Source organism: Brassica rapa, chromosome A02 (assembly GCF_000309985.2).
Source record: "Brassica rapa cultivar Chiifu-401-42 chromosome A02, CAAS_Brap_v3.01, whole genome shotgun sequence".
NCBI lineage: Eukaryota > Viridiplantae > Streptophyta > Magnoliopsida > Brassicales > Brassicaceae > Brassica > Brassica rapa.
In genome coordinates this window covers 5,352,210-5,377,417 of record NC_024796.2, presented here as the reverse complement: position 1 = coordinate 5,377,417, position 25,208 = coordinate 5,352,210, and the positions used below count along the sequence as shown (strand labels likewise).

The 25,208-nt window shown below is 35.8% G+C and overlaps 7 protein-coding genes across 8 annotated transcripts; 4 read left to right on the top strand and 3 right to left on the bottom strand.

Moving 5' to 3' along the window:
* The first annotated feature begins 3,673 nt into the window (after positions 1-3,673).
* LOC103851581 (actin-12-like) lies at positions 3,674-6,214 on the top strand. Of its 2 annotated transcripts, XM_033283298.1 has the most exons (5): positions 3,674-3,742; positions 4,207-4,279; positions 4,354-4,747; positions 5,122-5,735; positions 5,815-6,214. In XM_033283298.1, exons 2-5 carry the CDS (start codon positions 4,220-4,222, stop codon positions 5,878-5,880), a joined length of 1,134 nt encoding a protein of 377 aa, XP_033139189.1. In that variant the 5' UTR covers positions 3,674-3,742; positions 4,207-4,219; the 3' UTR covers positions 5,881-6,214. The 2 variants fall into 2 exon arrangements, with proteins under 2 accessions (XP_033139189.1, XP_033139192.1); XM_033283301.1 differs by lacking the exon at positions 3,674-3,742 and having other exon boundaries at positions 3,793-4,279.
* Positions 6,215-6,448: 234 nt separating this feature from the next.
* Positions 6,449-7,916, top strand: LOC103851580 (methyl-CpG-binding domain-containing protein 6). Its single transcript, XM_009128450.3, has 3 exons — positions 6,449-7,021; positions 7,267-7,392; positions 7,462-7,916. The coding sequence occupies exons 1-3, from the start codon at positions 6,692-6,694 to the stop codon at positions 7,693-7,695; spliced, it is 690 nt and encodes a 229-aa protein (XP_009126698.1). The 5' UTR covers positions 6,449-6,691; the 3' UTR covers positions 7,696-7,916.
* Positions 7,917-8,687: 771 nt separating this feature from the next.
* On the bottom strand, positions 8,688-10,208 carry LOC103851578. Its single transcript, XM_009128449.3, has 5 exons — positions 10,027-10,208; positions 9,652-9,749; positions 9,371-9,452; positions 9,201-9,286; positions 8,688-9,069 (listed from the first exon to the last, which is right to left on the bottom strand). The coding sequence occupies exons 1-5, from the start codon at positions 10,066-10,068 to the stop codon at positions 8,868-8,870; spliced, it is 510 nt and encodes a 169-aa protein (XP_009126697.1). The 5' UTR covers positions 10,069-10,208; the 3' UTR covers positions 8,688-8,867.
* A 423-nt stretch (positions 10,209-10,631) lies between these two features.
* Positions 10,632-11,730, top strand: LOC103851577 (mannose-P-dolichol utilization defect 1 protein homolog 1). The gene is made up of 2 exons (XM_009128448.3): positions 10,632-10,895; positions 10,980-11,730. The coding sequence occupies exons 1-2, from the start codon at positions 10,737-10,739 to the stop codon at positions 11,544-11,546; spliced, it is 726 nt and encodes a 241-aa protein (XP_009126696.1). The 5' UTR covers positions 10,632-10,736; the 3' UTR covers positions 11,547-11,730.
* An 868-nt stretch (positions 11,731-12,598) lies between these two features.
* LOC103851576 (suppressor of disruption of TFIIS) lies at positions 12,599-14,470 on the bottom strand. Its single transcript, XM_009128447.3, has 7 exons — positions 14,190-14,470; positions 13,980-14,045; positions 13,755-13,852; positions 13,528-13,653; positions 13,235-13,447; positions 13,083-13,148; positions 12,599-12,996 (listed from the first exon to the last, which is right to left on the bottom strand). The coding sequence occupies exons 1-7, from the start codon at positions 14,236-14,238 to the stop codon at positions 12,835-12,837; spliced, it is 780 nt and encodes a 259-aa protein (XP_009126695.1). The 5' UTR covers positions 14,239-14,470; the 3' UTR covers positions 12,599-12,834.
* A 297-nt stretch (positions 14,471-14,767) lies between these two features.
* Positions 14,768-19,579, top strand: LOC103851575. The gene has a single exon (XM_033283328.1). The coding sequence runs from the start codon at positions 17,960-17,962 to the stop codon at positions 18,380-18,382; it is 423 nt and encodes a 140-aa protein (XP_033139219.1). The 5' UTR covers positions 14,768-17,959; the 3' UTR covers positions 18,383-19,579.
* On the bottom strand, positions 19,412-25,096 carry LOC103851574 (zinc transporter 2). The gene is made up of 2 exons (XM_009128445.2): positions 20,573-25,096; positions 19,412-19,926 (listed from the first exon to the last, which is right to left on the bottom strand). Exons 1-2 carry the CDS (start codon positions 21,249-21,251, stop codon positions 19,535-19,537), a joined length of 1,071 nt encoding a protein of 356 aa, XP_009126693.1. The 5' UTR covers positions 21,252-25,096; the 3' UTR covers positions 19,412-19,534.
* Between the last annotated feature and the right edge of the window lie 112 nt (positions 25,097-25,208).

The window sequence follows — 25,208 nt, the reverse complement described above, 5'->3', positions numbered from 1 at the left end:
CCTTTGCTTTCTATTTTTTCATGCTCTTTTATGAGCATGAATCATTATTTGAAATTGTTAACACTAATACCTATTGAATATACGATGTGTCATAATAACTATATTGCAGGAGACGTTTACAAAAAAAAAAAACTATATTGCAGGAGTCCGTTCCTGAATGACCAGTGTTGCCGACAAACAAGAAATATGACCAACTGCCATTACTAATTAATTTGTAATTAAGTTACTCTATGCCAGTACTTATGAAAAGACAACTTAACTAAACAATTGTATTCTTGTGGTTTCGTTTAGATTCAGTTGGATTAACTTATTTGGCCATTGTATACGACTCGATCCTATCCAAGATAGGCATTATCTTATGCAGTGAGTGTCTTTCCAGTTTCGCCTATTCACCTCTTGTTCAGTTCGTCGTTTTTAATTATTTTTTTTATAAAATTTCGATTTTTGGTATGTGTGGTATATGTGGATAGATTTTTAAAAATTGATTGCTACTTATCTTATCAATATATATTTATATTGTAGGTCAATTGTCCAAAAATAAACTTAAAAGTAAAACATGCTTAAGCCATAATAATAAAAATAGATAATTTATCGGAACCTAATTTGCAATACTGTTCGAATGAGACTAAATCATGTAAAAATCATATGATTGTTACATTATCACTAAATAAATAATAAATCATTCGAATCTCTTAATACTAAGGCTCCCGGTGTCACACAAGGTGAGCTCACCCCACATAGAGAGAAAATTGTGAGCATACGAGAAAGACTCGGAAAGCTAGATGGACTTTCAACCTAAAATGAGAACTGATTTTAGATTGAAAGTCTATTTAGATTAATTTGGTATCATAGTCATGTATTAGAGAACGAAAGCTAGGGGAGCAAATGGGATTAAAAGTCTCATGTATCGGTAGTTGGAAGAGATGATCATAAATAATAAATAAGATAGATTAGTCAATCTACTTATCACCAATTGGTCTTAGGTTGAAGCTCATCTAGCTTAACATGGTATCAGATCTCAATCCAAACAATCCAATCTGATCTAATATCAATACGGCCTAATGTTGTCCCATCGATTATTGGCCAAACATTCTGAGATTGATACTAAAAACATCATTTTGAGGAAGTCTAATGACAAAGTCTTCCGCAAGGATAATTAGAAAGATCATAAATAATATATAAAATAGATCAGTTTAACAACATTTTCATGATAACTAGAACTAAAAAGCCTTTAGTATACTACAATTTTCGGTAACAAAAAGACATCGCATTAAAAAGATTAAAGTCCTTTTGATAATAATTAAAGAAAAAAAAGCTGTTTAAAAAAAGACTTCGCATCAGTAGCGTAGTTTTACTTTTCAGTGTATTTTATTTTATTTTATTATTTTTTTTTTGGTCAAAACTTTTCAGTGTATTATGAGTTTAGTTTGCTTGATCACTATCATAATTCACAAAAGTAGATCCAAAAAGCATTTTCTCAAGTTAATTTGTTTGGCTTCTTCAAGCAACGTCGTTTTTGTGACTGTACAAGTTTAGAATGGGTAGGCCCATTCAAAGAATCTATGTGGGTTAGGCTGAAAAATTCTGACCTTTTTTTTTTGTACGGATCTATTAAATACACAGATCTAATTCCTGGATAAGAAATCTAATTTTTTTTTTAACACTGAATGAATTTATTCAAATGGAATCATGAAGATTCACAGAAGTACACCCACTAAAGGGTTAAGGGAGACGACATCCCAAAAACAAAAAAAACGAATGGCAGTGACAGAAACCAACATAGTAAAGAAAGAATGTCAGTAGACATCTAAAGAAAAGAAATAATAAAGAAAGGGATGCCTCCAGCCATTTAAGCCATAGCCTCGCTAGCCACCCTCCGAGATAACCAAGACGGTGCACCAACAGCTATGTAAGAATGGCAACGATGGTCCGATGTTACACTAACTGCTATCTCTTGCGCAATAGTATTCTTCCTTTGATCAGAATGATGAAAACTCCAATCTTGCAGCGAGCACAACATGTACTTGATCTCGTTTGTAATAGGAGCCTGCTCTATGTGATTTGAGATATTGAGGAAAGTATCCCTTGCCAACCCGCATGAGGAGTCAAAAATGATGTTGTGTTGATGGGTGTTGACCATGTCCTTGACTGCCCACTGAAGGCCTAAGAGCTCGGCATCTCGCTGTGACTTAACATTAGAGAAGGCACGCCGACTGTGAAGGATAGCTTTGCCTTTATTGTCACGTAAGATCCAAGCAACACCACAATGCACATGTTGACTTACCCAAGAGACTCCCACATTGCATTTCAAGAAACCCGTAGGGGGTTTAGCCCAAGAGCTAACACTATCACCAGTAGGGTGAGGTACTTGTGATGCCTCAGTTCTTGGAGAGTTAACCTCAAACCACACATTAGCTTCTTCTTTAGCCCGAGTTACAACAAACACAGAGGAGTACTGAATCCTCTCAAAAGCCAGTCCATTTCTCGCCTTCCATAGATGCCAAAGGATCCAAGGAAAAGAGTTCACGTTCAAGTTCTTTGGGAATTTATTACTCTGCTCTAACAGATGATATATGTTGAGAAAGACAGAATTGGTAGAGAAACCTGCAGCCGGTAGTGTAATAGCCGACCGTTCCCAAGTGTCTTTGGCCATTGGGCAAGTAAACAAAAGATGGCAGATTGTCTCGATACCACTGTTGCACACTTTGCACGTAGTGTCAACCTGAATTCCCCTGCTCCGAAGTCTATCCATAACCGCCACAGCACCAGAGAGTGCTTTCCAAAGGAAATGCTTAATTTTAGCCGGAGCTTTGATCTTCCATAACGAACTCCAAAGCTTTTTCTCCAGGGGTGGCAGCGAAGGTTGGGTAAGCCCATTCTCGTCAGGTAGGGAGTCTAGGTTGGATAAGAGATGTAATCTACATATAAACTTTTTCTGGATATTCAAATAGACCGTATGGAATAGATCATATTCGCGTGGCCACATGTGGAGCTAATAATTTTGTACTAGAAAAGAGTCTAATCATGATCTGGACCAACAACACAACTCCTACTCTAGTGAAAACCACTAAGTCACCAAGATTCCGACGTTGCTTGCAGTCAAATAAAATGCACTGAAAATTTCAAGATTCAAATCGTACAGTTCCCTAACCCCCCAAGACATTCAAAATGTCAACTTCTTGATTGAGATAGATTAACCATATCCATGGTTTTATGGACATTAATAAGCTTAGGATCCTCTATTTATCAAAGAAAAGAAAAGGAAGGAAGAAACACAGGTCTTGGACTCTTGGTGAATGGTTCGAACTGAGAAGACAACCATATATTTTAGACATCTATTGGTGGAATTTCTCAAATAAAGTTTATAATCCAAATAATATTAATATTTATAATTAGTTATTCAATCAAGGTTTACTAATATTAATATTTATAATTAGTTACCCGATGATCCATACTTTGAAAAGCCTATTTCAGTAACGAGTTTTTACTGATCCGATTATTCCGGAGAACCAGGGACCAAAACAGTAGTTTGCGTTCAGGTTTGGCTGTAATTTATTCTTTTGTCCAAAAATAGGTGTACACTTGTCATCATACCCTTAGATATAGGTTCCAGCGAAGAACGAACGGCCAAGGTTATGTTAGCATTCGAGCGATATAAAGGAAAGCTCATTTGATATTTTCAGAAATTTTGAACCTATTCAAGACGGGTGCTTCAGGATCTCTTCGTCGTTGAATCCACCAGGTGACTGACTGATTACCTTTTGTTATTTGGCATTTTAGGATCAATTTTGATTTACTTCCATCGAAATTGATAAGACACACCGAAATGTCTAGTAAGTTTTACAATAATCTGCTTGGATGTGTTGTGTATCATTTAATCTCAAAAAATGTGTTGTAAATCATTTTCATTTAACATGGCTCGTTATATTAAACATTCTTTAAAATTTATACAGCTTCGAGGGTTTTTATGGTATAAATGATTGATAACAAATTGAATGTATGGATTTAAAAATAGTTTATTTCGAACAGGATTTACGAATAGTTTAATAAAATTTACAATCAAAAAAGTATTTAACGTGGCCATAGGTAGTATGTTCAATAGGAATTTACGTGACCATGGATTCGGTTATGAACATATTCAATTTTTACAAAGAATCATTTTTGCGACCCAAAATGTTTTTGTTACTAGTCTTGATTTATATACAGATAGTACTTCAAGATGGCTGACGGTGAAGATATTCAACCACTTGTTTGTGATAATGGAACTGGAATGGTTAAGGTAAAGTTTCTCTAAATGTTATGTGTCACATAACTATATACCATAAAATACTTAAGCAAGTTATTATGGTGTAGGCGGGGTTTGCGGGTGATGATGCACCAAGAGCGGTTTTCCCGAGCATTGTAGGTCGCCCTCGTCACACGGGTGTGATGGTTGGGATGGGACAAAAGGATGCTTATGTTGGAGACGAGGCTCAGTCAAAACGTGGTATCTTGACTCTCAAATACCCGATTGAGCATGGAATTGTTAACAATTGGGATGACATGGAGAAGATTTGGCATCACACTTTCTATAACGAGCTTCGTGTCGCCCCTGAAGAACATCCTGTTCTCTTAACCGAAGCTCCTCTTAATCCGAAAGCTAACCGTGAGAAGATGACTCAGATCATGTTTGAGACATTTAATGCTCCAGCTATGTATGTTGCCATTCAAGCCGTTCTCTCACTCTATGCCAGTGGTCGTACAACTGGTAACTAATTTTCTGAACTATTGCATTAGTTCAATTAGGTTTATGCTTGATGAATTCACTATAGATTGGTCCTCGGCTAGGGTATTGAACCAGTCTGTTTTGTAATGAACATTTCTTATAGCTTATTTTATTTCTCGTTTGTATAAATTATAATGACTTTAGGTGTATTTGGTTTGGTTACATTCGTTTTGTTTTACTCTGGTATTTCGTTTGGCTTAATACTAATTCCAGTATACATGATTATTTTCTAATTGCTCTATTTATGTTTTGGCTTGGGTCAAAACATTGTAACTGTTCTATTAGATATGGATTTTTTAAATCAAACTTGGTTTTAATGGTCACCCTGATTGGTTCATTTGCAATTGTTGGTTTAGGTATTGTTTTGGACTCTGGAGATGGTGTGAGCCACACGGTACCAATCTACGAGGGTTATGCTCTTCCGCACGCAATCTTACGTCTTGACCTAGCTGGTCGTGACCTAACGGACTACCTTATGAAAATCCTGACAGAGCGTGGCTACTCCTTCACCACGACTGCTGAACGTGAAATCGTTAGAGACATGAAAGAGAAGCTCTCTTACATTGCTCTAGACTACGAACAAGAGCTAGAGACTTCCAACACAAGCTCCTCTGTTGATAAAAGCTTCGAGCTTCCTGACGGACAAGTGATAACTATTGGAGCAGAGCGATTCCGGTGCCCAGAAGTTCTATTTCAGCCATCAATGATTGGAATGGAAAATCCAGGAATCCATGAAACCACATATAACTCTATCATGAAATGTGATGTGGATATTAGGAAAGATTTGTATGGGAACATTGTGCTAAGTGGTGGAACCACAATGTTTGGTGGGATTGGTGATAGAATGAGCAAAGAGATTACGGCCTTGGCTCCAAGTAGTATGAAGATTAAGGTTGTGGCTCCACCGGAGAGGAAGTACAGTGTTTGGATCGGTGGTTCTATATTGGCTTCACTCAGCACTTTCCAACAGGTAAAAACATTTTAAACATAATCAACATTTTTTAAATATTAACATTTTATCTGTGGTAATATTGCTATGTAATTTATAGATGTGGATTGCAAAAGCGGAGTACGACGAATCTGGACCGTCAATTGTGCATAGAAAATGCTTCTAATCAAAACTCATGAGAAGGATATCCGAACTAAAAGAAAATGATAAAAAGAAAAACTTTAAATTGATTTTTTTTCTACCAATTACAATTTTTGTTTATATAATCATATTTCTATGCAAATTGTTCTTTGTAATTTTGATTTGAAGCAACTCAACCAAAGTCAGTAAATTTTTTTAATAATTATGTATATCACACCAATAGTGTTTCTTTTATTGTCTTTTTGATTTTGATTAAGGACAATTTTATTAAATAGTTTTTTAAAAAAATTGTTTCAAAAAAAATTTCAACGAGAAAAATGACCAAAAAAATTCATTAAAGAAGCAAAAGATTCTTCTACTCTTTGCTTTATGAGATATATAAAAGTTAAAAAAATAAAATAAAAGTAATAAAAATAACTTTTTTATAATTTCACATTTAAATTTTTATAATTTAAAAAAGATCTTTTTTATAAAAAAAGATATATTTAATTATTTACTATTTGATAAAATTTATTTTGGGCTTTTTTTTGGAGTTTCTTTTTACGATAAAAAAGAAAAAAAAAGGAGTATCCTAAGCAATTCTTCTTTAATTAATCTCCTATCAATTACATATAACTTTCAAAATTTTCCTCTCGCAGTGTAATTACAACTACGTTGTGAATATGCAAGAAAATAATTAAAATAAGATTACTTGAGTTAACAAACAGGACGGTTCGGTACAGTGCGCGTAGCACAATACAGATAAGAGTGATTTTAGTATTATTCGATTTCGGTTTTAACTTTGACCCAACTCGAAAAACCACAGAAACAGAGAGGACGAATCACATCCAACTCCCATGTCAATCCCCACACCGTCGGATCACGTAACCCAACCCGGATCTATCCCCGGCGACTTCCCTCCCGATCCGCTCCTCTCCACCGGCTCCTTCATCTCCTCCCCCACCCCCGCCGCCGACGGAACCCTAGGAAGCAGCGCGACGCAGCCGCCGGTTCAGAGAGACAGCGAAGCGATCGGGATGTCAGATCAGGTGAATCCATCGCCGGATAACTCGGGATCGAAGTCGCGGAAGCGTTCGGCGCCATTAGACAACAGCTGGCTGCCACCTGGCTGGAGAGTCGAAGATAAGGTCCGAGCCTCCGGCGCTAAAGCTGGTTCCGTGGACAAGGTATCAACATCTCCAAAAGTGCCGCCTCGTAGATTCTTAGTTTGAAGTGTGTTGTTGTAATAGATGTGTGTTAATGTGGTAAGGCCGTTATAAATGTGATTATCGTTAGTTAGATTCCTCTGGTGGGATCCACTTTAGGTGAAGATTGTCATTGATGATTTTGTAACGTCCAATGCAGAGATTGATTTTGTTAAAGAGTTATTATGACATATTGTGTATTATTCTGTTTTTTTTTTTTTTTGTAGTACTATCTCGAACCAATCACAGGACGTAAGTTTCGGTCCAGGACCGAAGTACTCTACTACTTGGAACATGGAACCACCCCTAAGAAAGGAAGCAAGAAAGCAAAGAACACTGGTTCCAGTTCAGACGTGAGTTTAAAGTTTGAACCTTTCGCATTTTTCATACTCGTGGTTACTTATGGAGTCTTGTGTTTGCAGCATTTGGAAGGCAAAGGAAGGAATAAATCCAGCAGAAAGGCTAAAGAGCCGCCGGCATTGCCGCCGTTGAAGTTTGATTTTGAGAACGCACCGGAGAAGGTAAGCTGGTGTATGGGAAACGCAGGAGAAGAAGCTTGGACACCTTTTGTTGGGGATGGCAAGGTTCAAGATTCAGTGAGACGAGATTGGTGCACTGCGTTTACGGTTATCACTACCAAAAACCCAAGTAGATGATTGATTACAAGGTGGCGATTTTTTTGGGTTGTTGCATGATATGATTGCATCTATTATAAGATTAACGGAGAGTTGTAGGGTTTTTTTTTTTTTTGCTTAGTATTCACATGATTTTAGTTAAGTTGTACTGTAATATGATAACGGGATATACATATCTGTGTTTGCCTTTGACAAGTTATGGACATCATTTTTTGACTAGTAAAAGATGAAGACTTTATTTAGTGCCGAAGCTTTTTCTTCTCGGACACTTGGACATGGAACTTTTCAATGTTCCAAAGTCTTGTACTTTATGTCTACGAAATGCTAGTAGCTCTTATACCGAAATACAATTGGACTAATTGGTTTACTACTCTAATAGTGTGCCAGGCTATAGACAAGAATCCATGCGAGCTGCAGACCAACATATGAAATACATTGTGTTACCAAGAAGAGAGTAAGTGATGCGAAGAGACCCTCTCGGTATTACACTTGCGTAACTTTTCAGACAATTTTAGACTTTTTGTTTTCTTTAGTTATAGTGGTCAACATTAATTTGCAAATTTAATTTATTTGATCTGATCTTATGGAATTGCCTTATTGTTCGATACCGAATGCTCATCCGACCATAAGTTTAGTTGGTCTATATATTGTAATTAGGTTCATACTTCAATGCTTTTAATTGTTGAGACTTGAAAGCCTTTCTTTTTACCTTAATTGTTTTTTTTTTATATAAGAGAAAAATCTCATTAGTACTAAATCTGATAAATATTTGCTGAAGAATGCAAATGACTGACTTAGTTGTTGGTATTCTTTTCGGTATATACATACAATGGATTATAATAGGATATTGTATATTGGAAAGTGTTGGTTGATTATAGAATTTACAGCATGGAATTTTAATACGATTAGTATAAATTTTGCTTGTAGAAGACATGATGATGAGTTATATATGAAAACGAGTGACCCTTAGTGGAGCAACCATCCCGCCAGCTGTATCACCTAGTGAAGCTTACATCACATGAATGATATTGTAGTAATCTTAACTGAAAGACAAAACTGCTTCATCATATATCTGGAGCTAAACACAAGCATAAAACAACCATCAACACCATGTGAATGATGATGATACAGACAGCTGACGAATGATCTACTAAAACATGTGAACTAATTTGAACTAGGTCGCTGCGCTTTAGCTAATTTTTGGTTTGAGATTTTGGTGGTTTCAAACCGCTCCAGCTCTTGGGTTTCTTGAAACCATCATCGCCTTGTCTGTTGCTCGGTGATGGTTTGTCACTGCTCCTCATGGACTTGCTTGGATGGTTTTGTTCCTCGGACTGTTTCCTTTTCAAGTCACCACCATTTGTTTCCCGGCCTGTCTCAACCTTCTTCGGTTCACTGAAAGAGGATTACGTTTTGGCTACTTACAGTTTTAAAAATGTAAAAAGAGAAGCAAATGATAGGTGACAAATGGATCTCGCATTGAACCAACCAAAAGGAATATAAAAGCGAAGGGTACACAGACGGACCTAAAAGACATTCTTCCACCATTACTGCTAGAGCTCGTGGGAGAAGCATCTGTTTGTCCACCGTTTATCGCCTCTTCATTCAGTTTCTAATGAAAGAAGAGTTTTTATTATAGAAAGCCACAACATGAACCGTAAAAACTATCTCAGGCCATAGCGCCACAGACACAGACCTCGATAGAAGGGTTGAAAGACTGAAACGACATGCGTCCTAACGATGCTCCTGGCTGAGGATCCCAGTCTGTTATTACCACACTACAATTCAAAATAAAATCACACATTCAGAAAACACAAACAAACATACTGACAAATAACCAAAACTATAAGAACTACTGTCATGATTCATGCGCACAGAGAAGTAACCAATCAAGAACCAAAAACAACCAAAAAAAAAAGGTTAGGACAACACATACAAAACATTAATCATCAAGTAATAAGCTAAACAAACAAGTACCACTTCTTTGCAACAGTTCCAAGGGAAGGAAAGCTCCCGTTAGGCTCTTCATCAATCTTCTTCTTCTTCTCCTCTTTCAGAGCGGACCTTTGCATAAACTACAGAGTACAGACAAAGAGCACCAACCAATACAAAGTCGTAAGAGCTACATGATTGATTGATAACGCAATTTCTCAAGTGAAAGTTTGCAACTTTGGCCCAAATCAACTCTATAACTTGCGGTAAGCTCTAAAGGTTAAGTTTTTAAGCTCAAGAAACAAATCAAAACCAAACCCGTTCCAATCAACGAGTGATTTGCTTCAAAACCGTGAAGATAGAAGGCAAGCATGTGTGTATATTGATTGATAAAGCTACTTGTAAAGATAAAAGACAAACCTTTAGGTTTCTCAGAGTGCTACTAATCTCTCTCTTCGCCATCGTAGCTTCCCGGTGCCGGAGAGGAGGAGGAGGAGGAGGAGAAGGAAGATGAACAAATCAAGTCTCTTCGTGTTTTTAGGTTAAATTTCTGATTTGAAGAAGCTCCGCAACCGATTTAAACCGTACCAAATTAAAATAAAATGGATAACCAAACAAAAATCGAATTGGTTTAGTTCTTTGGGTATAACTAGGCCTGCGGTTGGGTTTATTCAGGTAGAATAGATCAGTTAGTTCGGAACTTGTTTAGGTCGGGTCGGTCAAAATCTCTCCTAAGTGGACCAAAAAAGTTCGGTTCGGTTTTGGTTGGTTCGGTTTTAAAAAAAATTACTAAAATTTTCTGTTTTGCGGTTAGTTAAGTTAAATTTTTGGTTTGGACCGAATAAAATTAAAAAAAAATTGGTTATTTTGGTTAGTTTGTTATTTGGGTTCAGATTTTGGTTAGTTCGACTCGGTTAGTTTGGTTATTTGGGTTCGGATTGTGGTTAGTTTAGAATTTCGGTTAAAATTGATATTGTTTAGGAAAAAAATAGAAAGCCGAACTAATTAATTACCGAACATTTCGGTTCGGTTCGGTTCATACCATATAACAAACCAAAACCAAAATCTAATCTACAAAGCAAGTCAACGACCAAGAGCAACAAACGTCTGGTCCTCTCGTTGATCCCACGATGGAGAAAGCGATGGACTATCTTGGCATCGACCTTCGCTGCGCCACCAATTCCCTCCGGCACGGCCACTTTCCGGCGAAAGACTGTCTCTTCCCTCTCATCACGAAGCTCCTCAGTTACTTCCTCGTCGCTGCTTCAATGACCGTCAAGCTTCCTCAGGTATCCAAACTCAAAACACAACACTCTACTTCCCCAGATTCATATAATCCTAAATGAAAAAAAGTCTGTAACTTTATCCATTAGATAATGAAAATAGTCGACAAGAAGAGCGTAAGAGGCCTTAGCGTTACAGCATTCGAGCTAGAAGTCGTGGGTTACACAATCTCACTCGCCTACTGTCTCCACAAGAAGCTGCCCTTCTCAGCTTTCGGGGAGATTGCGTTTCTTCTGATCCAAGCTTTGATCTTGATGGGTTGTATCTATTATTTCTCCAAGCCTCTCTCTGTGGGGGCTTGGGTTAGAGTGGCTGTGTACTTTGCTTTGGCGCCGGCTTTGTTCGCTGGGAAGATTGATGGTTTGGTCTTTGAAGCTCTCTACGCTTCGAAGCATTTGATTTTTTTGTCCGCGAGGGTGCCTCAGATTTGGAAGAATTTTAGAGGCAAGAGCACTGGGCAGCTTAGTTTCTTGACTTGTTTGATGAACTTGGGTGGGTCCATGGCGAGGGTTTTCACTAGCGTTCAGGTGAATGCTCCGTTTAGTATGCTTTTGGGTATTGTTCTTGCGGTTTTCACCAATGGTATCATCATGAGTCAGATTCTTTTGTATCGGGTAAAAGAAGAAAAGCAAGTGGATGCTAAAAAGATGTCTTGATACTTGATAGTCATGTATTTAGCTTTGTAAAAGTGATTACAAAAGATGCTTAAGTTCATTACATTCCATCTCACAGTTCTGTAATCTCTGAAAATTATTCTATTCACAGTGATTAAGTAGTCATTGTGCTATTTTTTAAGTTACTATCAGCTGAGAAATGTGAGTGAAATGTTTGTTTAAGCAATTAATTGTTTCTTTGCATGTATCTAATCTCCACGGCTTTGTCGTCAACAGCTTCCCAAAGTTCAGAAAGAGCTTCACGTATGTTGTGAATATGCTCCAATGCGATATCTACGCCTTCCTCTTTGTGTAATAAGGTCACAACCAATCATGCTCCAATGCAATAGCTACCCCCCTTCTTTTTTTTGTGTGAGGTCACAGCCTAATTAATATAGGATCTGAGATTTTAGAGGCCGTATATATTTTACTAATAAAAGTTCTAATATTTTTTTTCTATAATATAGTGACATATGTCCATGTATATGTTTTTTCAAAATTTTTGGAGACCAGAGCCGATGTTTCACTGAGCTAGGTCCACATCCCGACGCTGAGCCTAATAATACAGAAAGATAAAACACACAGGTGGCTTTGAATTCTGTTTTATACTTGCAAGTCACTGCTTCTTTTACGGTGTGGACACCCACACGTTTCCCGGGTTCAATGTTACGGTTGCTGACATCGAAGAACAATTGAAAATACGACCAATGAATTTTTGAACTTATTAAGCTATTGTGATTAGGTAAAACGAACAAGAGAGAGAGACGTAGAGATTTGGTTGTGTTCTTACTCATATCTGAGTTGTAAGGATTGATGTTGGTCACTTTATAAAGCGAAATGCAAGGCGCAAGTTATATCTGAACCTGTCTTTGTTGTTGTTGCCATTTTGATTATATGACTCAGAAACTTGGTATAGATGAACATATTGTCCAAGAACACTTTATTCAAAATATACACCTTAATGTATTAAGATGGTGTAACTGAGTTAGCAGAATGCTATAATCACTAATCAGCAGTCGGAACAACGTGAGCAGAATTCTCCCAACAACATAAACTAAAAGTTAACAATTACTTTTTCTAATTAACGAAAGTGTTACGAAAACAGAGAATACATGTTTTTGTTGTTCAAATACATAGAGACCATATATATCAACCGTTGCAGCAACAATAAACGGTATATCTTGGATACTTTTATTTTATTATACATTAATTACTTATATATATATATATATATATATATATATATATATGTAAACTTTTTTAAGAAACTAAAAATAAACATGTTAAATAATTAAGCTTGCACATAAGTTTCAATCGAGATCCGTGTGGCATAACCAATTCTTTCAGATTCTTTGTTGATGGATTCCGACCATAACTCAGGAAATGCTTCTTTCATGTTGTGAATGCTCTTTAACGCGTGATCACTTCCTTCCACTTTTTCGGATTTACCAACCTAAAAGAAATTATGGTTATACATGCACGTCTCAACATATGTTAGAGTCTTAGTTGGTTTGGTTCAAGATTTTAAACCGTTCTTACCAGGACTGTATGGAGACCCAAGGCTTTTCCGGTTTGGATGTTACGTACACTGTCGTCGAAGAACAACTGTACAAGATTCATTAATAACATTAAATATAGATAGACGTTGTATTTAGTTATAATTAATTAGTTTTTATCTTCTCGAAGCTTACGGTTGTGTGAGGATTGAGCTGTACAATGTCGAAGGCTTTCTCGAATGCACTCTCTGCTGGTTTACAGATAACCGGGATCACAGGAAGGTAATCTAAAGTCTCGTTGATCTTAGGGTTTAAGGTCTCGAAACTTATGATTCTCTCAAAACAATCTTCGATCCCGAGCCTCTTTAGCGCCTTGGTCACATGAACTTCATCTCCATTTGAGAAAACCTTATAAAAAGAAAAACATAACCCATAAGTTTACAAGTACAAAATATAAACTTAAGCAAAGAAAAAGTAATATTACATACCAATTTTCGCAAAGGTAGAGTAAGGAGGAGATTTCTTAGAACCGGGTCCGGTTTAAGGTTTTCATAAGGTAATCTTCCGTGAACAAAACGGTGGTACTCATCGTTGTCGAATTCATAACCTACAGCCTGCATTAATTATCAATTTAATTAACCACAAATCATGTATTGTAATGTGATTAACTATTTGTTTTGGTGCAAGTATATATTTATAATGGTATAGCAATTACCTTTAGACCAGCCATTGAAGTTCCATATTTCTTATAGAGAATTTGGTTTAGTTCAACGACTCCCTCTTCATCTATTCCAAGCTTCTCAACCATAAATTCTGCACAAGGGAACTTCTGTTATTTTATAGGAATTTATTTTTCTTTCTTCATATGAAATATCGAGTATATTAATTAATTAGTAATCAAAATAAACCTTATGAAGAAAAAAAAATATGTTGTTTATACCTATGATGTTGTTGGCGCATGCTTGTGATAAACCAGAGCTTAAAGGATAAAGAGTATCATCCAAATCTATATTGGAAACAAACAAAAAGACGTTTTTCAAAAAAAAAAAAAAAACAAACAAACAAAAAGACAGATCAATAAAGTTCTGTTACTTGCTTCTAATTATTCTAAATGTTTTACATAGAAAACACATTACACAACACTTCTTACCAAAGAGGAGACAGTCATATCTTGGTGTAGAGCTATTCACAAATTCCATTTTTTTTTCAGAAAACTGCAATATCTCGTGATTTAGACTAAGTTACTTTAAACAAAAAAAGAGATAAAACAATAGCTGTGTGAGAAATGATGATGAAGAAAAAAGATATTTGATGAAGAGAAGAGAAGAGAATGCAGATATGATTATATAAGAAAGTAAGAAACAGCTAAACGCGTGTGAATATAAACTCACTATTACAGCTTTTTAATAATACAGTCATTACAGACGACAGTTACTTTAAGTTCTTTGTTTAATCGAGTGCATTATTGTAGTCATAAACTTAATAATACTATAAAAATGCTTATCGTGGTTCTCGTTGATATGCAATAAACTAATGAGTTATCATAAATTACTCCAATATGCATCCCACGTCAATAAGAAAATATAATAGTTTTTGATATAAAAAAAACGAAGAAAAAGTCCTCACGTCAATAATGACACATCGTTCTCTTGATCGTGTCACGTTTTTCATATGATTCAAAAGATAAAAATTAAAAAAAATTGTGATTAAAGACATTTGATGTTGATTCCTTTTATGTATTTTTCTTCGTTCAATAATGGACATGTAAAAAGAAAAAGTGACATATTTTTCACGTATGAGAATAACAGTGATCTACCATCACTACCTGCTGGGCTGCTCCATGTGCGAGCGGTCGGTTTCTACGAAAAAGACCCGCAGGCGTTAAGTCAACACATCTAGATGAGCCAATTAAATATTAGAACCTTCCTCGAGTTTACAGTTGTGCCCCCACATCACATGACTTGTCCATGCCCAAAGATTGGGCCATATTCACATAGCTTATAGGCCCCATTCTTAATCAGCGAGCACAGAGCTTTGAAGCGACTAAGAGCTCGTATAGGCCGTTCAACGCTGTATCTCGCTAGATATTCTGAAAAGAGGTGGTTGTTCCAACAGCTGTTGTGCAGTTTGGTCCTTACAGATGGATCAGACATCCGATATATGCTTCTTTCCGCGACATACTGCACTCCGCTGCGTGCGCCTTTGAGCCTGTTGTTTCTTGTAACGGTTTGTGTGGTTTACTACAACAAGAAGGCGAAGCTAGAGGAAGGATTGATGGTTTAGAGTTTCGGACAAAGCAATTTGGATTATGCTGATAGGGTTAGGCACAAGTTCATTCCTTTTGTTTACTAATGCGTTAGAGGCCATGTGTTGTGTGACTTGTGTCTAATTATCTGGTATCTATCAGTCAAAAGATGTATGAATGAATATAATTAAGTTGTATTTTTTTTTTTTCATTTTGGAATGTTAGGCTTATGAAAAGGATATGCTTTAATGCTATTCGTGGCTCCCCTTAATCTCCAGTTCAAGATATTTCTCAGTGATTAGTTTAGTGTAGAGTTCAGCACGAATCTGACTTAAAGTGTATGAATACCTTCAGTTAAAAACCTAAGCTGTTTGCTTTCTGAGTGTTTTCTCCTTTACACGAAGGAACCGCAAAGGGAACAATCTTAATCATGATTAGTTTAATAAAGTGAGCAAGTGACCATTGCTAATCTAATAATTTTCCTAATCCCACTTGTTCTACACTAATCAATCATATGATTAGTTTAGTTAATTTATTCCATCCTGATAAACCTTTAATTTGTCTCCCTTTGCATTTGCAACCCATTAACTATTCTCCACCTGGAAATGTTTCTTTAATGACTTCTTCATATTACTTTGGAGATTAAAAAGTTTTGAGGTTTGTGTATAAACACACTCGGTATTTTCAGATATTTCACATGAAAAAAACCCATTAGAGCCCTTCTTCTCACACTTGTGCAGTGAAGTGGGCTTGTGTTTGTTGATGTGATTTCTCTCTCTCTCTCTCTCTCGCTCTTCCTTTCAAAAGTTAATCATCAGATAGTTTTCCTCCTCATGCTAGTTCTGTCCCTTTCCAAGTGATTTTACATCGACCAACTAGCTTTCTTCATTGCAGTGTATATATTCATGCACCTCTCTCTCTGAATATTCTATCCCCAAAATCATCTTGCTGATTGATTTGTCTTCTGAATCCTCTTGCTTCCCTTTAGAGCTCAAACCGATTAGGGTCTTTCGTCTGTGGTTGTCTGGTTGATTTGTTTGGGTTGTTAACAGCCGGTAGTTGCAGATGCAGCATCATCAAGATTCACAAGTGAAGTGGTTTCCTTGGTTTTCGCCTCTCCATCCGAAAACAAAGGGTTCTTCTCGAATGGGAATCTTGATGATGCTGCATCAGCATATACATGGCTACTCGTTCGCTAATGAAGAAAGTAAAGATGTCTTGGCGAAAATGTTACAAGGGCTAAAAAATACAAGGTAAAGTACTAAAGTCTCTTTCTCTTTGTTTATGAGTCTTGACAATTTCTTGATCACGTCCATGTTCTGACATATCCATAAGTTTATGATGTTTCTTTCTTGATTTTGTTGTTTGGCAAAACCATTCACATGTAGAGCTTTCAACGGATCCCGCACATGCTTTAAAAAACTATACAAAATCGTGACAGTTATATTTAAAAGTAGACCTTGATAAGATATAAAATGAATGTGAATAGTGAGAACTCAGAAGTGAAATGTCTCTTGTGGTTATTGTTTGTGAGAACTCACATGGTCACATGTGTAAATGCCTATGGACCCAAGGTATATCGTGCATTTATATAGTTTCTTTGACCTGATAATGGCAAATAAAACATTTTTCCACATGGATCATATGAATCTCGAGGCACAATTTCCTTGTTAGAACAAGTTTTACTTAGAAATTAACAGAAAATGAAAATAATAACATCTTTGAAAGTTTCATTAAATGCATATTCAATTTTCAAAGCCTACATAAGTCGGTGGGTTTATTGTGAAAAAAAAGTAAATTTTAATTTCACTTGCTGTTTGTTTTACATTTCTAAAAGATATTTGTTGATGAATTTTCTTTGGCTAAATCGTACACGGTCCCCAACTCCTAAAAGAATCATTTAATCTGCCTTTTGATTAAGTAATTAACGACAACAAAAAGTAAGTAATGACGTACGTCAACAACTACTTAAATAAGCGTCTGTGCTTGGTATTTTTATATGATGATCTAGCAGGTTAAACCATAATCTCGATTTATGTATAATATGCTTTGAGTTTATATCGAAACTCCGTATATCCTATAATGGTTATCCATCATTTATAGACGCTTGGTAACAAATAACACTACGTGTTTTTTCAAAAAAGAAAAACAAATAACACTACGTGTAGTCTACAGATTTTACTGGTATCATTCATCATTATGGCACCCAGCTTAGCTTATCACGAACTAGGCATGCAGGCTATTTTAATTAGGAGTTGCTTAAAATTTCGAAATAACTCATATGTATCAAGTTGGAATTTAGTTGCTTACTAAGTTAGCTATAAAATGAATCGAGACTGTATTTCACTAAAAACAATTATTAAAAAGTGAACCCTTTGTTTTTGGTCAAAACGAATCTCTAAACTACAATGTTTCAACTTTTATTTAAGATATATATATATTATTAAATATGTGTATGTACACATATCTCTATATTGCTCTATACTACATTACTACTATTTATAAGATGTGGTTTAAAAGCTTTGACCTATTTCTTTCCAAGCTTTGTTTGAATTATAGCTCTATCTATAATTCAAACATCAAACAAATACACACACGCACACACACATTCTATATTGATGTACATCTATATACAGTGTTGGATCGAAAGTACCGAGAACATCCACTCTTGATTCATGGATGATGTGAAGTTGTGGAGAGTTTCCAAGAAAGATTCCATCTTCGAGACCACTCCTTTTTCTTCAAAACCCGACGTTTTCAGACGAAGCTTCTCAACAAAAGCATCTTCTTCTTCAAAACCCATATTGCCAAGAAGTTTCTCGACAAAACCTACTTCGTATTCTTCTTCGGAACCAATCTTTAGACGGAGTTTCTCTGCAAAACCCACTCCGTTGAAACCTCCGTTTCTATCTAGAAGCGGTTCCACCAAAGGTCAAGCTGACACATCGTCTACCAAGTGTTCCATCTCTCGGAGCTTGTCTCAAAAAGGCGCTTCGGTGACCCGAAAGTGTCGTAATGTGGCGAAGGAGCACAAGTCCCGGTTCTACATCTTGAAACGCTGCGTTTTCATGCTCGTATGTTGGCACAAACACGCCTAAAATCCTTAGAGATGTGACGAAAGAAGATTAGTTAGTTAATTACAGAGAATTTACTCGTTTTATATTTTCATTTTTCACCCATCCATTATTATACCTTTATAAAAAGTATTGTTTTCTTTACTCCGTCTGTGTTAACTGTTAAGTATTTTGTTTACTTTACAGTTTTACTTCTACAAAAAGTATTGTTTTATATCTTCAAATATTAAAGAAAACATCAAATTTTACACACTGTTGTAATTCACAAACCAAAAATGGTATAATAGCTATCTTTAATTATTTTCAATATGTACAAAAAGGTCTAAGACTGCACTAATTTGAAACGGCATAAGCATTGTATTGATATTGCATCGACTCATGATCTGATGTAATACAATGATTATTATTTTTATTTTTTTGATCAAATACAATGATTATTATTAAGCTCAAGCTATACTTTCACTGTTTCACACGAGTAATTTGTAATGATATTCTTTTAATTGTTGTGTGATTGATTGTAAAGTGAAAAAGATTCCCTCTGAAACATTGGGAATTTAAAAGACATAAACAAAACTGTACCGGTGTTCCAGCTCCACTGTTCGCACTTATATATGTCGGTCCATCTTACAGATAAATCAAATAAAACAGCTTAAATACCATCCCCTGGATATAACTGTTAGCAAACTTAAAAAAAATTGTTAGCAAATTAACCCGCATTGTGTTATTTCTTTTGGTTGAATCGCATTGTTGGGCTTGAGTCACTTGGCATTTGTTGAACAATTATGTGATGGACCTGACCTTAAAGAAAACATCGTATGGGATAATTAACCGAGGTAAGTTTAATGGGTGGTACAATCAATTTTTTTCTTTTGCTAAGAATGTTAGTATCCCATTAATTAAAATGAACGTTTGATACAAGGTATTAGTTTGGATCCCATTTTGTATTGACAGCGTCATAGCTTGATGGTTTCTAAGTGCCCAAATAAGCTAAAAACACTTGGAGAACTTAAAGCAGGTTTAGCAAGTTCCTCAAGAAACAAATGCTAGTGAAACTAAGAGTGTAGTACAATTTTCTTTTAACGATTTACATTGAATTGTTTTCCTCGAAATTGAACTTGAAAGATAATGAAACAGATTTTAACAAAGGAATTAGTGAAACTAAAGTTGTGAACAAAATTAATCCCAAATCATAACAATAGAGAGCAAGATAACACCGAGGAAGACAGCAAGAAACTTGTAGATTGGCTTGTCGAAGTAACACCCCTCACGAGGCTTATACCCTTTTGCGATAAGGTGGTGAATCGAAACATACATGAAGACTCCACATGCAATGCTCATTGATATTGCGTAAGTCCAATCACCTGCGGCTCCTTGGCTCGTAGCATTGATGGCGATGCCAATGCCCACGCCTAAAGGACTCGAAATCCCAAAGGCAAAGGAGTAGACAGCTGTGAGGAAGAATGGTCGTTTAGGGATTAGCTTGAGGAGAGCTATTCCCATGGCTACGGCTGCGAAGATCTTGTGCAACGATATTGTCCACAGGTTTCTCCATGCGTCGCTTTTAGTGTCTGTCCCATGTATGTTCATTAGAGAACGTTATAAAATAATTTTATATACATCCACTGGATCCAAGATTATATTACCGTTGGGTAGTATTTAGCTAGAACATGTTAATAGTAGCTAACAATTTAAGACCACTCGGTTATAACTAGCTAGACTATGAATGTATTATAGTGTTTAGCTAATTCGGGGATGAATAGAATTAAAAAGAATTTTAAGTTTATAGCTTGTGATATTATTAACAATTTTAAACCATAGGCTATAATTAGGTCTGGTAGCAGCAAGTGTAAGATTTACAAGAGTGTCCCGTAAAGCCCCACTTGTTAAGTTTACATTTGCGTTTATATATAGCATGAAATCACAAATGTAAACGCAACAAAATAAAATAAAATTGGGAGGTAATCCTCAAGTTTTTTTTTTATTTTCTTCTTCTCTTTTTTTTCTCAAGTTATTTACCCTATCTATAAATAATTCCCCTCAATCTAACCATGAATATAGCTTAGGTTACCCAAACCACATAAAATGAATGAAACCTAGGGGATCCTGTAGCTTATGTTTCCCTAAAACAATTATAATTACCACACCAATCCATCTAGATACAAGTAGATATCTACTTGGTTGTTCAACAAAGAAGCGTGTTTCAGTATTTGTTACCTGAGACACCAATGGCGATTCCCTCGAAAACCGAGTGAAAACAAAGCGCAACAATTAGCAAAGCCGTGTCTCCAAATCCACTCGTACGCAAAATCGTTTGATTCACATCAACGCTACTTCCAGTCTCACGACGACCTTCTTCCTTCACCTCCACGGCATCATCCACTCTCGACTCTCCGGCTCCACTAGCCCCGTTGTGATTATTATTACTACTCCCAGCCGCTACAAACGCAACCGCCACATCTGCGAGCATCGTAAGGCAATATCCACCGGCTGCTAACATGAAGGCGTAAGGATACTCCTTGTGTTTTAACCCTCGGAAAGTCTCGTTGGCATCGCTGAGGAAATGAATTAGAGCGGTCGCGAGGAATATACCGCCGGAGAATTGAGTTCCTAGGAGCAAAAACGACTCGTTCCATCGGTAAAAGTAAGGAGAAATCCCCGCCAAGAATGTGCTAAAGAAGAGTATTATAAGACAGTAGATCTTCACACGCACTAAGCTCGTCGACCGGAGATCCACGACGGTTGTGCCAGCGGCCGGAGGTGGTTGGTTGGCCCCCGCAGCTTCCTCCTCTTCATCGTGGTCTGAGCCGCCGTGAGCTAGGATTAGGGAGAAACAAAGGAAGAGAATAGAGAGGAAGAAGAGAGTTGACCTTAGGGTTTTGGAAGAGAAAGACATTGTTCTGGTTGGTGTTGTGTTGTACTTTTTTCACTTCATGAACTTATATTGTGTATATATATGGTTGTGTTTGTAGTACAGTGTTGACTTTATTGTAAGAGATTTCTGTGACAGTACAACGGTAATATCATTCGGAAGTTGTACTACAAAAGTAAGTTGTAGTATATATAGAATCAGTTCAAAAAAAAAAAAAAAAAAAAGTTGTAGTATATATATATATAAAAGTTAGTAGCCGGCGACCGAAGAGCTGGTTCCTTGTGAAATAGTCAAATAGCCTGTACCGATACAATCATTGTATATTTATAATTATTAGAATCAGAACGTTGACAAAAAAAACTAGTATTAAAACTATCAAAGTTTCGTTTAAATTGATTTATTGCTCAGATGTTTTTGAAAACGACAGAAGTATGTCCGATCGAGTTCTGTATTCTTTCAGATTTGAGTTCTCAATTTTGAAAATGGATTTAAATTTCGAATTTCTGCAAAATATGTCAAAGAGATTTCGTAAGAAATTTGCCGTTAGTACCACAATATCAATTGGATATCTCCATCTCGATTCATATGAGTCTTGAAATAGGCAGTATGAATATATTGTGTATCACTGTATCTCGTTATCTGTCAGCATGTATTTAAGAGATCTCTAGATTTTATATCTTATAGGGAATTTATTAGTTATACTATTATTTGTACCGAATATAATTTGCAATGATTAAGATCCACGTACTAGTTGTACCGAATATATAACATGAGCAGAAGATTCTAAAATTTTGAGAGTTATAATCAATTTAATAAAAAATAATTATTTTTTTGAATAATTTGAAGATAGTATGTTTTCATATATTAACTTAATTTTTAAGGGTTTTAGACCAATGAAGAAGAAGAAGAAGAAGAAGAAGAAGAAGAAGAAGAAGAAGAAGAAGAAGAAGAAGAAGAAGAAGAAGAAGAAGAAGAAGAAGAAGAAGAAGAAGATTTCAACTCTACAAGATCTTATATTCCAGTGGCAGAGGAAGGAGGGAAGAGGGCAGCTGCTCCCTAAGAAATACTGAAATAATTGTCGGTTTGTTGATAATTAGAAAATTACATAGTTTACCACACATAGTTTAAGTGGTAAATTTTTTCTAATGCCACCCCTGTGAAATACTGAAATAATTTGTCTATTTGTTGATAATTAGAAAATTACATAGTTTTTTTTTTATAACTTTGGTGTGATTTCAAATGATTTTTAAGTCCAAAGACTAATCACCAAAAAATCTATAGAAATCCTTGTTTTTTATCATTTAAAGCGTCTATAGATGGCCAAGGAGAATCAAACCCATGGCAAAAACTCCAGTTATAATTCTTTTACTACTAGACCAAAACCATTTGGTTAAAATTACATAGTTTAAGTGTCCACTATGAAATACCGAAATAAATTGTCTATTTCCTGAAATAATTTGTTCTAGTGTCCACTTAGTTAAAATTACATTGTTAAAGTGGTAAAATTTGTTCTAGTGTCCACTATGAAATACTGAAATAATTTGTCTATTTGCTGATAATTAGAAAATTACATAGCTTAAGTGGTAAAATTTGTTCTAATGTCCCCTATGAATTTAAGTTAAAAGTTTATGTTGTCTCCTTTTTATCTGTTTTTGTTGATATGTTCTTTTCAATCCTGCATTTTTGTTTTTGTCTTCTATTGTATAATGGTGTAATAGTATTTGTAGATTTTTTTTGTTATATATATATATAGTTTGCCCCGGTAAAATTTCCGTCTGACGCCACTGATATATTCGTTATGCAGTACTGACTCATATGCATTGCCATCGAAGACAGCAGCTGATCCTTTTCCTTTCTTTTTATTGGTCAGAAACTACAAATGATCTTTACAAATTCGTACGTCAAACACTCACAAGATCTACACATTTTGGCCAAGACAACTGCTCTGTAATCACCTAGCTAGTTTTGTATATTTATCGGTTTTACAGATTTTAATTCACAATTTCAGGCTCAAACAGGTAGGGGGTGGATTATTTTAGCCTCGCCCGTCTCCTCATTTACAATTTTGATCAGTGATCTCATCTCATATATTATTTCACTTTTTATACTATAATTTTACGCAATCATGCATGGCGCCGTGTTATCCAACAATGCAAATTAAAGACTTTATAGTGCATTGAGTTCCGAATCATCCAAGTTCTGATTTTTGGTTCTAAGCAACCTTGCGTCAAAGGGTAACGTCCACAAAACCAACACATCTTGCATAGATATTTTAAAAAAAAAAACTATTATATAGACCGAGACCGTGCCCGTTATTTGATTATCTATCAAATTTATAAATTACAACTCAAATATTTAGTTGGTGATGGCGTGCATGACAAATCCGAGCATAATGACAGGTATATCATAACATCAATCTATCTTTCATCCATAAAATATAATGAGTATAAATTAAATACATTGAATTAAGTAGACTCGTTTTACTTCTAAATTTATCGACAGAATAATTTACGTAAATAATTTAATATGGATGTGGGATAATACTATGGTAGGAGTCGACAAATTTGTTTGTTGTTTTTTACTTAAAAGTTTGTTCGTAACTTTATTCCATACGTAAACTGGTTACATAATGGTGACCCTTATAAAGTTCCAATTATACATACCTTTTAACGCAGTAAGTTCCTAAACGCATAGGTTTCGATTTACGGTTTGATATGGATCCTCTCTCTATGTGTCGAGGTCAAGGAGTACCGTCCATAAAGCCAAGAAATCTTATAAGAAATTGAAGGAAAATAGTGTTTATATATAGCCCGAGCCCGTACCTTCGTAATATATTAGATAAATAAATATTTAAATAATCAGCTGGTGATGAAGGGCGTGACGAAACCGAGCATAAATGATGACATCAATATATTGTAGGACATTGAATTATAGATATGTTACCCTTTTTGGTTTCCAAGAAGTTTTGGACCAGAATAATTAAATGGATGTCTAAGCTGTCTCCCGGTCAGCTAGTACACCGGTAGAGCTATCCGTAAACTCGTTATCGTATCCAAGTAAGCAAATTCAAAACTGTTGTGGTATACTCTTAATGGTAACGAAAAAAAAAATCTTCGTTGTCTCAGTTCTCAGACATGAGCTAAAGAGGTAGTAAGAAAATAAAGTTTAATCTTTGGATCAAATCGCTGATATGTAGTCTGTTACATATGGCCAAAGTATAAAGATCCAAAATACAGACTAGCTCAACACATAATACGCACACTACATAGACGCAGGTCTGCATAGACGCAATTCTTTATATATTTGGTACATGGTTTAACTATTGCAAGAGCCAAGAACAGAGTAGTTCCTGCTAAGAAACACACAAATTACTTTACTGTGGTTTTGCTTCCATATGCTAAAATCCAAAAGATGAGATCCTTTTTCAAAGGATCCGACCTTCTGTGTATTCTTGTATGGTTTATATCTATGTATTTGGAGGCTTAATTTCAGACTCAAGCTCTTTCACCAGTCCATAAAATGTGGAAATAGGGACGTTTACTTGAGCTAAAAAGCTTGCTACTGAGATCATTGGTCTTTGTCTATTCGCCAGCACCGTATGCTCCACGCTTACAAACCTACAATTCGGTATTAGCTGGAAGATATTTGGTGTTTGCTTAGAATAAGAAAAAAAAAAAAAAGCAAAATGAGGATGAGATTGAGAAGGTTGGTCAGCAGTGAGTGGGACCGAACATTTGTGAGTGTCGTCTGTATCTGATGATTAAATGAATGATGTCTCTCACACACAAACACACTTTTATTAACTGATTTGTCATAGTTAAGTTTTTGAACTAGACAGTTTTGAGCTGGTCAACCGTTCGGAACCCAAATAGAACGGCACGGTCGAGGTACGAAATGAAAAGGTGACTTGGAAGTTGAATTTGAATTCAAATTTGGCAACTTAACCATCAATGCTCATTTCTCAGCTAGGCCCACTGTTAA

Excerpts from the sequence above, each read along its gene's own strand:
- LOC103851581 (XM_033283298.1), top strand. The coding sequence starts at position 4,220 with ATGGCTGACGGTGAAGATATTCAACCACTTGTTTGTGATAATGGAACT. Across the intron at positions 4,748-5,121 it reads TGCCAGTGGTCGTACAACTG|GTATTGTTTTGGACTCTGGA; the intron begins GTAACTAATTTT and ends TTGTTGGTTTAG. Across the intron at positions 5,736-5,814 it reads CACTCAGCACTTTCCAACAG|ATGTGGATTGCAAAAGCGGA; the intron begins GTAAAAACATTT and ends TGTAATTTATAG.
- LOC103851580 (XM_009128450.3), top strand. The coding sequence starts at position 6,692 with ATGTCAATCCCCACACCGTCGGATCACGTAACCCAACCCGGATCTATC. Across the intron at positions 7,022-7,266 it reads AAGCTGGTTCCGTGGACAAG|TACTATCTCGAACCAATCAC; the intron begins GTATCAACATCT and ends TTTTTTTTGTAG. Across the intron at positions 7,393-7,461 it reads ACACTGGTTCCAGTTCAGAC|CATTTGGAAGGCAAAGGAAG; the intron begins GTGAGTTTAAAG and ends TTGTGTTTGCAG.
- LOC103851578 (XM_009128449.3), bottom strand. The coding sequence starts at position 10,068 with ATGGCGAAGAGAGAGATTAGTAGCACTCTGAGAAACCTAAAG. Across the intron at positions 9,287-9,370 it reads CTTTCAACCCTTCTATCGAG|AAACTGAATGAAGAGGCGAT; the intron begins GTCTGTGTCTGT and ends TTCTTTCATTAG. Across the intron at positions 9,070-9,200 it reads GGTGGAAGAATGTCTTTTAG|TGAACCGAAGAAGGTTGAGA; the intron begins GTCCGTCTGTGT and ends ATCCTCTTTCAG.
- LOC103851577 (XM_009128448.3), top strand. The coding sequence starts at position 10,737 with ATGGAGAAAGCGATGGACTATCTTGGCATCGACCTTCGCTGCGCCACC. Across the intron at positions 10,896-10,979 it reads TGACCGTCAAGCTTCCTCAG|ATAATGAAAATAGTCGACAA; the intron begins GTATCCAAACTC and ends TTTATCCATTAG.
- LOC103851576 (XM_009128447.3), bottom strand. The coding sequence starts at position 14,238 with ATGGAATTTGTGAATAGCTCTACACCAAGATATGACTGTCTCCTCTTT. Across the intron at positions 13,654-13,754 it reads CTTCAATGGCTGGTCTAAAG|GCTGTAGGTTATGAATTCGA; the intron begins GTAATTGCTATA and ends TAATTAATGCAG. Across the intron at positions 13,149-13,234 it reads AGCTCAATCCTCACACAACC|TTGTTCTTCGACGACAGTGT; the intron begins GTAAGCTTCGAG and ends AATCTTGTACAG.
- LOC103851575 (XM_033283328.1), top strand. The coding sequence starts at position 17,960 with ATGGATGATGTGAAGTTGTGGAGAGTTTCCAAGAAAGATTCCATCTTC.
- LOC103851574 (XM_009128445.2), bottom strand. The coding sequence starts at position 21,251 with ATGTCTTTCTCTTCCAAAACCCTAAGGTCAACTCTCTTCTTCCTCTCT. Across the intron at positions 19,927-20,572 it reads AATCGCCATTGGTGTCTCAG|ACACTAAAAGCGACGCATGG; the intron begins GTAACAAATACT and ends TACATGGGACAG.